This window comes from Macrosteles quadrilineatus, unplaced genomic scaffold (assembly GCF_028750875.1).
Source record: "Macrosteles quadrilineatus isolate MER2022 unplaced genomic scaffold, UCM_ALF_1.0 Scaffold_7__1_contigs__length_78375512, whole genome shotgun sequence".
NCBI lineage: Eukaryota > Metazoa > Arthropoda > Insecta > Hemiptera > Cicadellidae > Macrosteles > Macrosteles quadrilineatus.
This window is the reverse complement of record NW_026542600.1, coordinates 25653064-25671304: the sequence shown is the minus strand read 5'-3', so window position 1 is coordinate 25671304 and position 18241 is coordinate 25653064. Positions and strand designations below refer to the sequence as shown.

Sequence of the window (18241 nt, the reverse complement as noted above, 5' to 3'; positions counted from 1 at the left end):
CAAATCAAATAGTACAAGAAAAAGTGTATCATTTGCAAAAAATCTTCTCAATTCCCTGAAAACAAGATTTCCACTATACAAGGATAACAGTATTAATCAAATCTGTACAGCTCTAGATCCTCGGTTTAAATGTGTTTTACTTGAAAAGAATTTGATTGTAAAAAAACTTGAACAGCTTGCTGAAACCATTTACCAATCGATGAACCGGATGAACCATTCAAGTGTGCAGCAGCCTGATGTCTCCAGAGAAACCCAGCCTTCATGCTCCAAAGAAAATGACATTTGGAGTGCTTTCAACAAAGCAGCATCCAAACAAATGCAACCATCTCTCAGCCCAGGAATTCAGGAAGTAAATGCTTACTTTCAAGACGGCCTTGTTGAGAAAACAGTAAATCCTTTTGTTTGGTGGAAGCAAGCTTCCTCCAAATATCCCATCCTATCTAAATTGGCGCAAAATTACCTTCCCATACCTGCAACCCAGGCCAGTAGCGAACGACTCTTTAGTGCAGCGGGCAACATCATTACGCAGAGAAGAGAATCTCTTACACCTGAACATGCTGAGCAGCTTCTGTTTTTGTTTAATGTTTATAAAGACAAAGACTAAAATATTCCATTTACACGGATTAAGAACAGTTTTTTTAAAGTAATGTAAAATTATCTCATTCACTTGGCACATTTTGAAATGTGCTAAACTTTACACTCTCAAAAAATGCTCTTGAGATATAGACCCCAATAATTTAGTTTTTATTTATTATTATTTCAAAATAATATGATGTACTGAATACCACTTGCGTTGCCAAAGAACACAGTTTATTGAGGTATTATTATTTGAAAAATTTATATTTATTTAAACAATATTGCACATTGTTTATATGTACTGTATTGTACAATAATATTTCATTTGTTTGTTTGCATTTATTTTTGTTGTTTGTTTTGTTTGGATATATAAATAATTGATATGTAAATAAATATGATATAGGCTACTTTTTCATATGATGGAGAGTATTTGTTCAGTATAGTGTTAACAACATAAATTGATTCTCTGTTAAATGGCCAATTTTGTTTTTATTTTGTGAATGAATTATCACTCTGTATTGCAAGTATGAAATATAATCTCAGCTCCTTAAAGTAATTAATATTAAATTGGTTAACATATTTAACTGTACTTAACACATAAATGTAATTTGTCAAACCTTCGTGAAAATGTTCTGTGGTTAGTTAAGTTTAAACTTTTTATTTTCTTGCTTTGGTTTTGGCCTTTTGCCTAGCCTCATATTTCTGTCTATTATCCTACAGTAGGTTTTGTCTTGTAAAATTAAAAGTAAGGAGAATTTACTTTTAGTTATGTTTATTCTTATTCATATTTGTTTGTTTTAAGAATTCATGAATAAAAGAGTTCATTTTAGTACAGGATAAATCATTCAGTTGTTTTTATTCCAATTGATCTTAGTTATTGCCAATTGCCAGGGAAGATTTGGGCAAACAAAACAAAACATACATACAATTCTTATAATTCTAAAATTCTTATTCTTTGTTTTACATTTATATGTCATATTTCTAATTCATCATGTTATAATATTAATAAATTATAAAACCATTTTATATTTTTATTTTATTATTTAAAAATCAGACCCCTAATAATAAAAAATAGTAAACTACAATTAAGAAGTAATATTTTATTAACATAGTAACATCTTGGTCATTCTCATTCTGTGATATTGTTATTGTTGGGGGCGGGTTCATAGGGGAGAATGAGAAAATTTTATTATGGAGTGAAAAAGAAATTAATACTTAAATTTACAAAATATATCTTAAAATATAGGAACATGTCAGAATAATACCAATTTATTAGATGAGTGAGTATATACAAAGTTTCTTATGGTTGAGTCCAAGGGTTTGGTGGAGATGTCTGGTGAGTGGCTGTAGACTGGAGCGTGGACTGAGATCACCAGGGGCGGACAAAAGTCTTTGAAGGGGTGAATCTTCTCCAAGAGTGGTAGATAGGATATTCCGTAGCTGTAGAATGTCTTATTTACAAAATCGTCAGGAGGTCTTCCAGTTACAACACTTAATATTAAGTATTTAGTATTTTATTTTCACAATTACATTACACTCTCTAGCATTTAGAAGGAAGAGAGATCTTGAGCAAATAATTACATGTTAAACGTTATTAGTTTACTCCAACAGTCAAAATATAATCCACTATATATATATTTAAAAAGAGAATAAACAAGTAGGACATGCTGACTGTGGGTTAACTAATACAAGAGTGGACAGTACAGTCTGGAAAAGTAGGTCAGTTAAGATATATAAGCTATCTTTGGGAATCCTTAGTTGAAAATTCAAATATAGGCCTATTAAGCTTAAACCAAACAGTTATTGTTTTACAGCACTTAACATTTCAAGAATCCTCTCTTGACCAAATTCTGAATAATATAAATGATGACATATTATGTCTTAAAGATTGTCGAGTTCCGAAAGACATTGCCTTTCGGAACTGGTTAAAATATTCAGAATCGATAACAGCTGTAAATATGAGATTCGGATTCGATCCGGGTTCGATAACGGCTCTAAATTTAAGATTCGGATTCGATCCGGGTTCGATAACAGCTGTAAATTTGAGATTCGGATTCGATCCGGATTCGGTAATGGCAATAAATTTTAGATTCGGATTCGACCCGGAACTAATTTAAGTATTCGGATTCGATCCGGATTCGGTAAATTCTGTACAGCTATGATTCGGATTCGGATTCGAACCAAAATTTCTGGATTCGCACAGCCCTGGTCACATTTCAAATGTGAAAAACTAGATTACTAGGGTTGACTTCTCATGTTTTATCATTACTCACATTATTGTTTCATTTTCAATTCACCTTACAGTATTCAACATTCAGTGACTCACAATGAGTTCTCACATAAACTTGTTTATTCTCTTGATTTTATTTTATTCACGTGTTGTTGTGTGCTGAGATATTTCCCTATGACAACTCTTTTATTAGAATTCGTCATTGTGGTTATTGAAATATTATGTAGTCTAGAATTAACATCTAGAAAGTATTTCATTGACTGGATGTGAATTCTAGAAAAATAGCCAAGACTTTTTGTCAGTGCTGTGTTGAATGAAGTCAAGTTAAATGTTAGCAGTGGTTAAAAGCTCACTTAATATTTGTTTTGTATGTAGCTAAAATTTGTAAATAGCTAATTTAAAAATATTTATTGTCTTGTTGTGAATTTCTCAGTTAATAATCAATATATCAGTGTTCACATGCAATGTTCAATAGCTGATTATACGCAGAGTATTTTTGTTGTTTGGAGGGTTACCTAACAATCGTTAGTATGTTGGCAGTGGTTAAAAGCTCACTTAATATTTGATTTGTATGTAGCTAATGTGGCATACTTTATGCACACTTTGGTGATCTGGTCATGCGATTCAAGATCCTGACCAAATCATTCTTGTTGGAAACGTTAACTGAACACATTATTTAACACAGAGGAGACAATTTACCGCAATTCACAGGCCCTAAAAGCCAGCTTTGATGAGAGTTTGATTAATTAAGACATTATAAAACTGAAATACGTGGATTGTTCAACATAGTGAATATTTAGTATATAAGTCAACTGGACACAACGTGAACTAACATTTTAATTAATAATCAATAATAAATGACGGAATAAATGACATAGTGAATTTGACTAGATGATCTGAAATTACATATTATTAAAATACTATTACTACGACACAATACCTCAAGGGGGCGTCCCCCCGTTTCCCAAGCAATTTAGAGACCCAAGCAATTGGAAGCGTGCTGGGCCCATCAGTGTGCTGGATGGTATCAGTGTTCACATGCAAAGTTCAATAGCTGATTATACGCAGAGTATTTTTGTTGTTTGGAGGGTTACCTAACAATCATTAGGGGACGGATGGAATAAACTAACCTTTACTACATTATTGCTTTTGGTTAGTTCAGATAAAGCAGGTCCCTAACTTATACTATTGTTTTTATTGGACATTGAACTCATTTGTACCCTCAGTGGTTATATAATAAACCAAATTTTCTATAGGCTCAAAAAACTTCTTTTCTTTTCTATCATTATAATTTGCATTTCCTCTTTGTATACTAAGATGTGTGGCTATCATCCAGGTCTAGTGTGATTGTGTGTGTGTGTGTGTGACTTGAAAATTAAATAGACAAGTCAATATATTTATTCTTTTAAGGAGTTTAAAACAAGTTCATAGATTCATTTATGTTGCCGTTGCCCTGGTTGAAAATAAAAAAAGTGGAAGTACGCAGTACGGCTTCATATTTTTAGTAAGTCCTGAACGGACTACATTTTTAGAGTACATTTAAGCCGGGTTTTCCTAGACGCTGAAGCGGAGAGCGGAGAGGGGAACGCGGAGAGCAGACTCCACTTGTCTTAGGTAATTTAATATTACCGTTTTACTAGAAGCGGAGCGGAACACCATGTTAATCTCTCCGCTCTCCGCTCTCCACTTCCGCGCCTAGGGAAACCCGGCTTTAGAGTGTACTGGTATTTCTAAATTTCCAAGAATATGCAGTGTACCTTAGTCACCTAATGTTTCTATGGGTATCACCAATCTTAGAAACATTTTCAATCTTTCAAACTAAAACTAGGTCATATCACAGGGCAAAATGGGGTAGCTGAATAAGTTAAGACGTTTTGTCTAGAACAGGGGTCTCCAACCTATGGCCCGTTACCCGTAAGTAAATGTTGCGGTCTCGGTGATAACAAGGTTGTCATTCGTGATCGCGGCAACTTGGCAATATCGTGGTCGCCACTCGCGGTCGCGGCAACTCAGCAACAAGTCCTACTTTAAAACTTTCATTATAGAACAAATACCAATATCATGGTAAATATAATGTAAAATTAATTTATATTAACTTTCTTTTTAATTAGAATAATCATAAGCCTACTTATGTTATAAAGTATAAATATGACAAACACAATTTATATAGGCCTACCCATAAAAAATTATGTGAGGTAGGTCAATTATTTTGTTTGGTAACAGCATCATTTACACAAAAACATAAAGAATTTTAGTTATTTAAAAGGTTATAGCAACAAAAAAATCTGCAAGAAATGTTCAAACTTCTTTGCTGCGCTCTTAATAAGAAAACTACCACTTTGTGGATTATTTGAAGGGGGCTACCTTTGTACGCGGATCCAAAGTGCTCCAAAGATTGTCAATGTGGCCCTTGAGTAAAAAAGGGTTGGAGATCCCTGGTCTAGAATGTGAGATGAACGTTCATTCCTATCTTGGAGATATTATAAGATGATTAGAAGCTCTGCCAGAGCCTCCTGTTTTCTCTTATGACATATTCAAACACACAAGGGTGAGTTGCAAGTCTTGGATTCGGGTCTGAGATGGACGGTCTGATCCCCAAAACCACATTTGAAGGGATTGGAACCACTTTCACTAAAAAGGGTTGAAGTTTCTTTCACACAAAATGCCCCTGGCATAGACACTAACAAATAAAAATATATTTGTAACAATTATATTTTTTTGCAGGCCGCGCCTCAACCTTGGCCTTTCAATCCTGACGACTTCATTGCTTCCCTGGAGACATCAGGCCCTCAACTTACTTCCGGCATCAAAGGAGATTGGGTCGGTCTTTATCGCAGGTTCTTCCGATCTCCCAACTTCAGCGGTTGGTACAACGCTCGTTACAAGGGCATGAACCAGAAGCTGCAAATCCTCCAACTAGAAGCGCTCTCTGATGCGGTAATTGCATTCAAATCATTTGTCCGCCTTAAATAATAAATAATTTTCTTACACTTTTCAGTTTCATGCTAACCCCTTACAAAAGCTTCTTTGGGTAAACAGTAAAACCTCTCTGGACTGAAACACATTTAGCCAAAATAACGATTATCCGAATAACGGTCTAGAAAAAAAAAACACTGAAATGTATTTTTGACAAAGGAAGAGAAAACGTTGAAAGAACAGAAACAACTCAAGATAAAATCAATAGAACGGTATTAGTTTTAAAACTCAAAATTTATCTACATAGCCTATATCAGGCTTAATATACCCTCAACATGTAGGCCTACCTACTTCAGTTACATAATTGCCTTGTTATCATCACTTTGAATGGTGATAAGAAACTATTTAAAAAAACCTCCCCCATCTTGGTTTTGGCTGAGAGAGGTTCTACTGTAACTATTTTAGCAATCTATGCGCTCTGGCATCCTTTACCTTATCTATAACCAGTGCTCGATTTGCGGGAGATCGTGTATTTATCTCAGTTCATCTTGTGTGTTTTTTTTTTTTTTTTTTTTTTAAGAAGAGTGAATGGAAAGGATTTTTAAAGCATGTTGTATGTTGTATGTTAGTTTAGATATATCTACCATAACTTGTTTCATCAAACTAATACAGCAGAGATACAGCAAGATGTGTACACAATGTTTATAAATTTAGAATAATTAATCATGTGAGTTCTAAATAACCTAAAACAAATATGTTGGAAATATTTATAGCTAATTAATTGTAGACATTTTGGAAATTTGTATTGTAAAAGTGTTTTTCTTGTGGTTGAAACATACAAAACTTTATCGAGCTGATTACTATTTCACATCAGCTGTGTACAACTTGTGAAATAAATTCTCGATTCAGACATATTTTCTGTGCCATGAACACATTGATAAACTAAACTTTCTAAAATTACTTCACAACAGCAGTGGTCGGTGTAGTAAACATCAAATGAAAGGTAGAAAGCGTCATGTTCTTTATTTCCCTTACCATTATACTAGCAGGCCACCACTCCTTAGTCTCATTGTAGTGGCAATATTGATATGAGGGAAAATGGACACCCAACTATGATTCACGTTCTGTGATTAGATTTCTGTGGTCTACCCCCATTGAAGTCCATCAGCAGTTTACAGACATCAATGGAGAAAAGTGTGTAAACATAGAAAATGTGTGTAAGTAGGTGGTGGGAGTTTGGAGGAAACATCAGAAGCTCAAGGTTTCCAACATTTTGCCCAGTGTAGGTCGGCTACAGTGGTTCAGTTTCTTTTGAAGTAGTGAGCAAAGTTTGGTAAATTGTGCTTGTGAATCGCTGTGTGAAAGAGATTGCCAAACTGAAGGGGGCTACACCCTGGTAGTCTTAAGCACACTGATCATCAAGCAAAGTTTCCTCAACTGCAAGTTTTATCACTGTCTCCATAAAAGCTGATAAACACCTGCTGCTGGCCTCTTCGTAAAAATGTTTTTGTCCTTCTGCAAACTCCCGAAGCCAATAAAGCACATTTTTATCTCTAAATACAGAAAGGTTTCTGTTTACTGCTTATGCAACTGTTAACTAGAAAACAATTTCATTAAGGGTTCCATAGAAACTTGTATACTTGGCAGGAGCGTTGATTTTCCCTCATGTTGTTATCTGCTCCTATGACGAGACCAATCGTCTTGTAGGGGTGAGAACCAGCTAGGATAGTAGTTAATGAAATAAAGAACGGCGCTGGTGTCAGATTTGACCAGCTCTATTGGTCGTAATAGTGGCTCCTTGAAGACTTTCATTTAAGGCTACAGAAGTGACATTGTCCTGTTAATATTAGAAAATGAAATTGCTTCATGTGGTATAACTGACAATGTAACCATTTTCAGTGAATAATGTTATTGGGTTCATACTCTAGCTTTTGTTAATATATGTTATAAGTGAGCTTTATGTTTGTCATTCTAGGACGTTTCAAGACGTAGAAGATGGTGGCAATTTATCATTTGCTCTCTCGGCTGATTTTAAGTTATAAATAACAGAAAACCTCACACATTTCTTCTCAGGAAAAATTTTGTTTCAGTTTTTATTTTTATTTTTTTAATTATGAACCATTTGGTATTAGGGTACTTTGTGTTGGCACTTTGATTGGCGTTTGAGACATGTACGCGTGACAATTACAAACAGCTCTAGTCATTAATAATAAAGGTTGTAGATTCTATTGTCATATGAACTTGAAAAGACTTTGAATTAGAATCTTAGTTGTTATTGTGTTACCTTATTCATGTTAAAATCGCTAGTTGTTGTAATAGAATACAGAAGAATTATATATCCTTGTCTGTAAATATTTAATGTTCTTATTTACTAGACAGATAGAATGATATTTGAAAAAATTGTTCCCAGTAAATATAAGTATAGGGGGAGGCATGGAAGCTACAGATCTCAGGAATATCAAAAACACAAAAACACTCTCATGAGTTATCTCTTTTGGTCCTGTTTTGTGTTTTAAATGTTCTTTTTTATGTTAGAACCAAATCAATTTATGTATTATATTCTCTTCCTTCATGACAAAGACTGATAGAATTCAATGATCTCACTTGAATTTGTAGAATGTAAATTTAATTGACAGATTATAATATTATTAATTTTTTAATACCAAAACTACTATGGTTTAGGTTTGGTAGTTTTAAAATGTTATTTCTGTACTCACATTTTTATAGTAAGTACGTAGATCAAATTAATGTGTACCAGGAAAACAATTGGTAGAAAACATTTAATTGGCAATTTTTCATTTGAACGTAGTCTCAATTTTCAAGTATCCTTTTTTAATTTTGTAGAAATTGTAAGACTTACCTTATAAGAACTATTTAAATATTACCTAAATATAATAATAGTGTTATAAATATTATGTTCATGTAACAGATCCATTTTAGATGTTCTTTCAGAACAATAGGCCTACCATAGTTATTTTTAGTTTTGGATTTCAAAATAAAGTTATGTTGTTTGGCTTAAATATTTTTTGCCTGGGATTTTGTGAGAAATAAACTAGATGTTAAGTAGTTGAACAAACTAAATTCTTCAATATTGTCTCTGATTTTATTTGTATTTACTTATTATGTTAATCAAGTATTAAGATTATGCAGGGTCTCTTCTTCAATTTTCCAAGTACAGTAGACTCCCTCTTATTCGGACTCCTCGGGACTAAGGCCAGTCCGGATAACGGTTTTTCTGGTTAAAACGACGTCCACAAAAACTCGTTATGTAGCCCAAGTATTAGACTTAAATTTAGGAAAGCATTGTATTTAGACACGTAATCACTGGTCTCAAATCTTTCCCACGAGAACAGTTGTTTCAGTACAGCCTGCTTCCTGCCAATCTAGTCCGGTTAAACCGATGTCTGGATAACAGGGAGTCTACTGTAATATCTTAACTTTTAGTTTACATTGCAATTTGTTCAAAGTTTAATTAACGTAAATTGATAGAGATTTATAAACCACAATTTTCAACAATATATGCTAGTTTATGGTTAGGGGTTATGGAAAAAATTAATCTTATAAACCAAACGTAAATAAAAACAAGGGCTGCCCAGTAAGAATTAGACGTTCAGTGGTTACTTTGTCATCTTAGCTTCAAAGTTGTTTCACACTTAATATGCATCGATCTGTTTAGTTTGTGACCCTTGTACTTTGTTCTCTTACACTTCCCCACAGGTGTTGAAGTGAGCTATTCAATTAAAAAACACTTTACAGATGTTAGGTGTGTTGCCAGGTTGGATTTTTTATGCAAAACTGTAATCACCAACTGAAATTGATCATCAGGACTATTGTAGAAATGAAACAACAAGCTAAAACTGAGCAAGACCGATCAAAACTGCTAAATCAATATTTATGATGAATCGCCACAGTGAAACCTCTTAGCAAAAGTCAGCAAAAACCCAACTAGTAAAATTATTGTTTGCCAACTATGAAAACAGTACATTGTTATTGTTTGGTAAACTGAATCTTGGTTATCTAAACAAGTAACACAGTATAAATCAGTGTTCTGAATCACCAACTAATTTCTACTTTGAGAGTATCAAAAAGCTTATGTCATATAAACCAAAGAATGGGGTTGGATAAATAGTGCATAAATAAATTTGTTATTGTGCAGTAAATTTGTTTTTTTGTACAGTAGTAAAAATATATGAAAAAGGATCTTCAGAGTTCCCCTTAAAAGAGCATTTTAACCACATTTGAATATTCATGTATACAATTTAATGTATGTAATACGATTATTTTTTTTATTTTGTCGAATTTGTATTCCAAATGACTCATACCTTCTGGATGGTCCTCATCATTGAGTACACACGGCGTATTTATACAGGAGTATAAAAAAGTTCCTTCTTTGAAATTTAACTATTGATCTAACTAGAATTTTCTGTAAAAATGTTGTCACTCGATAATTTGATCTTTCTTTGTCAAGTATTGGCAAGGTTATTTTCTGTGGATTTGTAACAAAATGTTTTACGATTATTTAAACAATAAATGAAACAAAACTGTGTCCATCATAAATAAGCTGTAAACAGGGTTCAATATAGTTAACTATGACCATGTTTCTTAACAGTTGGCATTATTAACAAAAATAATATATATAACAAAACCTACCAAGAAAGAATATTTATCAGCCAATAGCAAAATCAAATCAAATCAAATCGGTCCAATGGTCAAATTATTCTCCCCATACAAAGGAATGTAAAATATATGTTTTGGTAAACACTTTGAATAATACTTTTCTACGTGAACTTTCAAAAAAATTATGCCAAACTGTGAAAAATGCTGATGTTATTTACTGTCGCATGGTTAAAAACCGAAAAAGAAATAAAAAAGTCATATTATATCAAAACATGATTTTATTTGGTAACAAAAGCTTAGAACTGTCCAACATGGATATTGGATACCATAGTATTGTTATTGGGAGGGTTTGTAAGTGCAAGCAAGTGGTAACTATTCCCAAGGGGTGCTATCTAATACCACAAGCAAGCCCTGAACCTTACAACTGAGTGACAACCAAAAAAACTCGTACTTTGGAAACAATTTTGTTTATGTAATGAAATCTGGGACCTCGAACAGTATAAAGTACAGAATCCCTCATCTCAGATACCCATGGCCCTTCATGTGTGTGGTAATTTAATGATCTAGAGATAAAAAAGGTTGTGGAAAGCTTACCCGTACCAATTGGCTTTAAGCCAGTGTTACACCGGGTACGCCCAGTTATGTTTTGTGTAACCAGTAGTTTTAAACACCTTTAAAGAGAAAATTTCTCCCTCCTCACAGAAATAAAGAGTCTACCAGGAACTAAGACGTTGCAGCATCGGCAAGCTTACTTTGAGAAATGAAAGCTGAAACCTAATTCAACTGAGACAGAAGTAGTCTGTTATCCTAGCAATATACCATAATTTGAAGTGGATTTAAGTGATGTTCAATTAGAATAGATTGCACGCTGACCTTGTAAGCCACCGAGAAAAATGCCAGGAACGTAGGATCCAGAGCCAATAGCATATATCATCTACCTGCACTGTCTTTTCTTTGGAAGCCAACTCAAAAGTTCTGCGTACATCAGCCTAGTCTATGATCCTATTGGCAGCTGAGTATTCTGTTCCCGCCTGGCTGAACAGTGTAAGAGTATTGGTGTACAAATTTTAAAAAGTAATTTACAACATCAAGTGGTGCTTAGCCTTACACCTCTCCTCTTGCCTGTGTCGAATTGTCCTTCTTAGATATATTGCAAAAGACACTTTTAATAATATAATAATATAACTATCTGGTTTACCTCAGACTTGTACTTCTTGAAAGACCTCCCACCGTCATAGCATCCACTTACAGGCTGTTTCAGTTTGCCAATTAATGGAGACTCTATTCTCGCCCAATGACCTGAAGAAATGTGAAAACAATCCCAAGTCTACGAGTATGTTTAAGTCTAAACAAATGAGTTGTCTGATTAATGCATGAGTCTCACACTACAGGCTGGCCATCTGTGTGTGGATTTGACAATGAATAAAGATAATGAAATTGAAACGAAATGTCTTGGGGAAACGTTTGTTGACAGAAAGTAGTTCTTGCTTTAAGATCCACCAACAAAATGAGGTGGCAATTTCCTCTAAAAGTTGAAACTTGTATTAAGTTAGTTTTGTACCAAGAGTTGGGGTGATTCGTGAAAGTATAAGTGAGGGCAGATCCTGGAGTCAGTTCTTTGTTACTTTTCCTTTTACGTTGCACCCTTTTAAGAAGTAGGTGTCTTCTTTTCACTGTATCTTAAGGCACACATAAATACTAACAACACATTGTATTGAATTAGCTACAATCAGTTGCATATAAGTCTCTCGCTGGTATTAATAGACAGTTTGAAGCAAAGCAAGGGGCATAAGTTAAAAAGTAGTTTTTTCTTTTTTGTCACTGTTTAATTTTTAATGAAGTTGTCAAAAATGCTTTAAAGGAAAAGCAATCTAAACACATTAGTGATGTGTCAAAACCGAATCTCAAATCTCAAAACCATCATAACTTTGGAAAAGTTTCGGTTTTGAGATTTTATCACCGAGTTTCAAGATTCAAAAGTTTTCAAAATTGAAGATTTTGGCAGTTTTATTTTTGAAACTGCTCATATTTTTTTGCTACACTGCTACTCTTTAAACACAGTTTTCACACAAGTTGGTACCAATAGAGCAAACAGATCACCATTAACATTAATGAAACAAGTCAAATGTATTCTGAATTTCAAAAGGCATCTTAAATACTCTAACTGGAACGACATACAATTCAGTTTCATAACGATATTTGCTAAACACAAAGAAATATTGACCACTAAATGTTCTAATTAATCTAATGTTTATGTTGGTGTCAGGAGTTAAGTTTATTTTAATGTTGGTTGTTTATAAAAAATTTGGTTGTTTTGGGTTTATCAGTCACATTTTTATGTTAACATGTCAGGGTCAGGAGTCAATATGTGTCAGTTTGTGATTGCATACTTAACATTTAGTTATTCCTGTATTTTTTGTAACCTTGACCTTTGTAACCAGCTAAGTAAAAAAGTTTTGCGTTTAGGTTTTGACATTCAAGATTCGGGATTCTATTTTTTAAAGTTTCGGTTTCAATTTTGAGATTCAAAATTTCTGGTTTTGACCATCACCAAAACACATCAGGCTGGGGCCACACTCATCTTACATCACTGAATTTATTCCACGGGCGTTACCCTTGGGTTTGAGAGATACATTACGGTATATGGGGCAGGCCACACTTGAGTAATGTCCGTAAACACGTTTACCAGACTTGCTGGTTTTACCAGCGAGACTGACAAACATATTTGAACGTGTATTCTCTACAAACATTCCACGGGCGTTGCACGTAAAACTAGTCGCGGGACATTACGGCTTATGGGAGTGAACAGACTCATCTTATCTCGCTGAATTTTTTCCACCGACATTATAACCTGACTGATTTACTGTGCAGTGAGCTTGGAATGAGGGGAGTGCGGATCACGGACACCGACGATTTTATTGCTAGTGTGGCATGCTCTATCAGTCTCGATGGTTAGCCCGAAAAACCTATCTTTTAAGACGAGTGTGGCCAGGGTCAAACTCTTCCACGTGCTCGCACGTGAAAACGGAAAAACCAATCTCGCTGGTTAAAAATTACAAGTGTGACCCCGGCCTCAATATGCCTGCTATGAAACCAGTTCCTCTTGTACCTCATGGTTAACAACACACCCACCAGTTGTACTCTTTTAACGCTGTATTCTTTGTTGCTGATGTATAAAAATTGATATCTTAAATAACTCTTCCAGTGGTCAAATAATAAATAAGACAAAAATAAAGTGTACGGCTTTTTGAAAATTAGATACAACAACAAATAATAATTCCTCTTTCCTCGCTTTTTCCCTCATCATTACATTCAATAAGTGATTTGGTTGTGCCGTGACCAAAATACTGCCTTTCATTGTATAATTTCATTTTGTGGATTCATTTGTACCCCAACCATTACAATTCTCTTTTTTATTTTTGCACCCTCTCATAAAATTGTATTTAATCCTCTGAAAATTTTCAGGATTTGAAGAAGTGGGTTGTTGACAAAAAAGAAGTGGAAGTTGTAGACATGATTCTCAAAATAAAGTGCAAACTAGAGAAGTGTGATGCGGAGGATATGCCTTTGGGAGAAGAGACGAGGCGTCAACTCAAGTGTCGTCTGCAGGACATTGTTTGTACTCTGCCTGAAGACCTGAGGACTGTACTGTCTTACAGCTGATACTCTGTATCTAGTCATCTACCATCCTGCCTTGGTATCGATTTGGATGTTTTACCTGTAGTTAACATTTTAAACACTGTCTTCTCCACCGTAACTTGTGGATTTGACCAATTGTCTATGCCAAGTTTTATGGTAACTTTTAGAACGATTCTGAACTATGTTTGAGCAATCATTTAACATAAGTATAGGGATTAACGGGTGCTAGGAAGACCAATGATTATTGATTGCAAACATTTGAAATGTGATTTTAGTATTTTACATGATTTTAAGGTATAATTTTTACATACTCACTATGATTTTGAATATAAAGGGCTATTTTCTTAAACTCTTTCTTCAAAGTTTGCTCATGAAGTATTTGGTAAATTGTGTGATTATTACATGATCTTGATCTTCAAACATTCTAATAATCTTCCAGCTGTTATTAAGAAACAAGCTATAAACACATATGGTTACAGAGAATTCTTCTAGCAAGACTGGACATTATAAACTTCACACTACTATAAAAAATACATGTTTTTCCACTATAAGTTTAAATTAAATATAAATTTTGTTGTCTTCCTTACTTGTGGCAATATGTTTAGTTTTAAAACACTTTGACTAATAATTATGTTGATTCTTAAGATCAATACCAAAAATATTGTTACAAATCTATTCTTGGAACTGATGCTAAACAGTTTAGGAATAGGGAGAAATTTTTACCAATTACGACAATTAACTTGTAGTATGTTCGAAGTAACATTTTGGGATCATAAAAAATTATCTGTAATCATGATTTTAAATTAGGTACACTGAAAGGGGATGCGGAATACCACCCCCTATAAAACCACCCCCCAGGTGAAACGTGACGTCACAAAATCTGCCAACTAACCAATATGGGAGTCGTGCCCGCGACTGGAATACTACCCCCCCCCCCTTTAGCAAAAAGTGATGCTTTGTAATTGTAATTTTAATTTGAGTAATTCTGTTTGATAACAGAAAAGGCATGTGGAAGGTACAGTATCATATCATACAGAATTTTGGAAAGTTACAGCAAGTTTGGTTGGTTAGGTTAGGTCAGTTTAGAACAGTGACAACAAAACTTGAGTGTCTGTGACTGGAAAACTGAAGTCCCCCCCCCCCCACCGATCTTTGACGTCAACATGACGTAGGAACCTGCTTGGGGGGTAGTTGTCCTAGGGCAGTCTTCCGGCGACCCCACTGAAAGATGTTTAAAATCATTGAAACCAAAATTCTTGTAGGCTTAAATAATATACATAAATGTATATGTATAAATATAAACATGAGGCAATTTTTAAATTACTACCTTAAAATTATCATACAGTGAGTGGAAAATATGCTCAACCGAAGCTTAACCAGCTGATATTTGATATGTTATTTTCCAATGTTTAGCCTTTAAAAAGTGTTGCATTCCTATCAATAATTCAAATAGCAATTTGTTAGATTTGTTTAAAAATCAGCTGATCACGGTAAAATGATTTAAACTAGATGCTTCCACGGTGGAAGGAAAATACATAGGTGTGCTATTCCCGTCACATGCTGACGTCACCCAGATTGCAAACGAAAAATCACCTGATTGGATTGCCATATAAGTATATATTTGTTTTGACTTGATTGTTATTGTTTTTATAATTTTTCTAAATGGTAAAATGGTGTTTGCAATCTGAGTGACATCAGCATATGACAGGAATAGCACACCTATGTATTTTCCTTCCACCATGAGATGCTCCCATTTGGAACTTGTATAATCATCTAAGATTATAAGTTTGACATCACTGAAAAAGTTCCTAAACATGGATTTTTAGAAAGAGGTAAGTAGGTACCCTTGCATTGTAATGCTAATAAGTTGCTTATCATGTCTTCTATTCCTTGCTCAATCATTTTGTAAATGATCGATTTCAGGTTAAATTTTGGAGATTATATTTTTTTACTGATATGTCAGGAGTGTGGGGAAATCAAGCACAATTGTTTTGTCATCGGTGGAAGTAACTACAAGCAAAAGTTATTGAATCAGATATGATGAACGATTTTAAATTCTGATACAGAAGAATAAAAATCTGACATTTTGAGAATTGAATTAAGTGTTTCAATTGGATGTTAAGGATATAAAGGATGTAGTGAATACCACAACAGATATTGGATGTAAAGGATATCGTCAAATTTGTTTCAAAGTCTGTTGAGGTTCATTTTAGTAATCTGTGATATTTAATAACCATTGTCCATTGTTGTAATTAAAAGTTTTAATGCAATTTGTTTACAATGTATTGTTGATCAGAGTAAATACATAATTAGTTTTGTAGGTTCTTTCCACTATGTACCTAGGACTAGGTGGTACAATTAACATGACGGATATTTTAATTTACCTTTAGTGTGCCAAACGTGTAATCTCTCTACGGTTTAACCGTTTAACTATCAATACTCATTATTTAAGTTTTACAACAATGTAAAGATATATAAAATACAGAGAAGGCTGTTTACTCCTTAATTCAGTGGTTCCCAATATGTGATACTGTACACTTTATCCTAGAAATTTCTTTTGCTATATATAATAGAAATCCAGAGCTTATTAAAAAGTAATCTATGGTACAAAATCAAAATAAATTTCTGACCACAAACACGTTTCTGTTCATCGCCATTATTCACATCAAGACATAAGTAACGGCTGTTTGGATGGAAAAAACAAACATATTGAGTAAACATACTCTGGTAAAAAGATGGACATTATTTTAAACTGAAGAACCATTAAATAGTCTGCATTTGGTACTGATAGTTCTTATTCTTAGTTACAATATTGAAAAATATATTTTACGCCACACTACACTATTTTGACGAACTTCCCACGCAAGGATTTAGTCCAGAAAACAGCTGTTTGCCGCCAGCTTATTCAAATGGGGGTTCATTGCGTACTACTGTACTGTAATGAGTTTTACCGGACACCAATCAGCTGATTATACCGTATTTAGGTGGCAATGAATGGTTATAAACAAAAACATAACCTCTAAGAGAGGTTACGACTAGTGATTCTTAGTCCTTTAGTTGGTGGAAATATATAAAGATTTGTACAGATTTATTAGTATGGCGTAAACTATCGTACGTAACTCGTCCAAAATGTGTGTACCGGACTCGTATGGTAATCCCGTACTCGACTTCGTCTCGCACGGGAACGACCACACTCGTCCGGTAAACACTTATTTTCAGGACTAGTAACGTAATATACTATTACATCATACTACACAGAAACAGGTACTTTTCCATCCGTATTGATAGGATGGAAAGTTGCCCTTTGCCGTGCCTACACACAATGTAATGTACTTTTACTGTGCATTTAGTCAGCTGATGAAAAAGCTAGCTTTAGTAAGCTGATCGTAACGGCCTATTTTATTTTCTGAAATATAAAAATATTATAATTGTGTTCTGAATTTAAAATGAACTAATTTTTCTGAGTAGTATGATGTAATGTATCATACGTTACTCGCCCGGTAAGCTTTACTGCACTTACACGGTAAAATACCACTTACTGGGCTAGTAACAATATAGTATTCCATTGAGGACATACAGTTTTACCAACCATTGGGAACTACTGATTTATATAAAGGAGTTGCCTGTAATGTAATTTATCTGGTCACAGGATATTTAGTTATCTTAATTATAAATGATTTCATGACAGGTATATTGTATTTTTAAAACCAAAGTACAATATTAGTTTGAAACCCTTATCAAATTCTGTCATAAGTTAGTTAAACTACTTAATTGTATCTAAATAAACAAAGGCAAACCTTGTAATCCCAATACAGTATTTATTTACACAAAGAGTTTATATTATTAATGTATTTGAATTATCTAAGTAAAGTTGGATTGTCAGAGAAGCAAAAAAACTCATTTACAGTGAGGCTCTAATAATATATACAGTAGAATCACACTTGAAATATATACTGCACGCATATACTTTAAAAATATAACACAGAAGCTAGTGACTTTTGTTAAGACTTGCACAGCTGGAAGATATGCGAGTTAAGGCTAATGCAGAAGCAGTCGGTGGAAGAGTCTGTAGTCTGTTGTCCTGAGGTTAAATAAGTGTGGTTTTACTGTGCCACTTAAATACCCCTATAAATGGTAATTTTCTTAAGATATATGATTAAGTAGGTACTGACCTAAACTAAAAGATAAAAAATGTTGAATGTGCACTAATAATAATAACTCAGACCAATTTTTGCGCTTTAAAATTATAATAATCATTTGTAG

General features: G+C 33.9%; 1 protein-coding gene across 2 annotated transcripts in view; it reads left to right on the top strand.

Annotated features, from left to right (window-relative positions):
* LOC128998240 (protein DENND6B) overlaps nt 1-16924 on the top strand; it is a 42806-nt gene extending 25882 nt beyond the window's left edge. Inside the window, exons 8-9 of one of the 2 annotated variants that reach the window (XM_054424288.1) lie at nt 5531-5743; nt 13805-16924. In XM_054424288.1, coding sequence (XP_054280263.1) covers nt 5531-5743; nt 13805-14002 — 411 coding nt within the window. In that variant the 3' untranslated portion in view covers nt 14003-16924. Of the gene's footprint in view, nt 1-5530; nt 5744-7697; nt 8127-13804 lie in introns of those variants that run through there. The other variant, XM_054424289.1, reaches the window with a different exon arrangement.
* Nucleotides 16925-18241: the final 1317 nt, after the last annotated feature.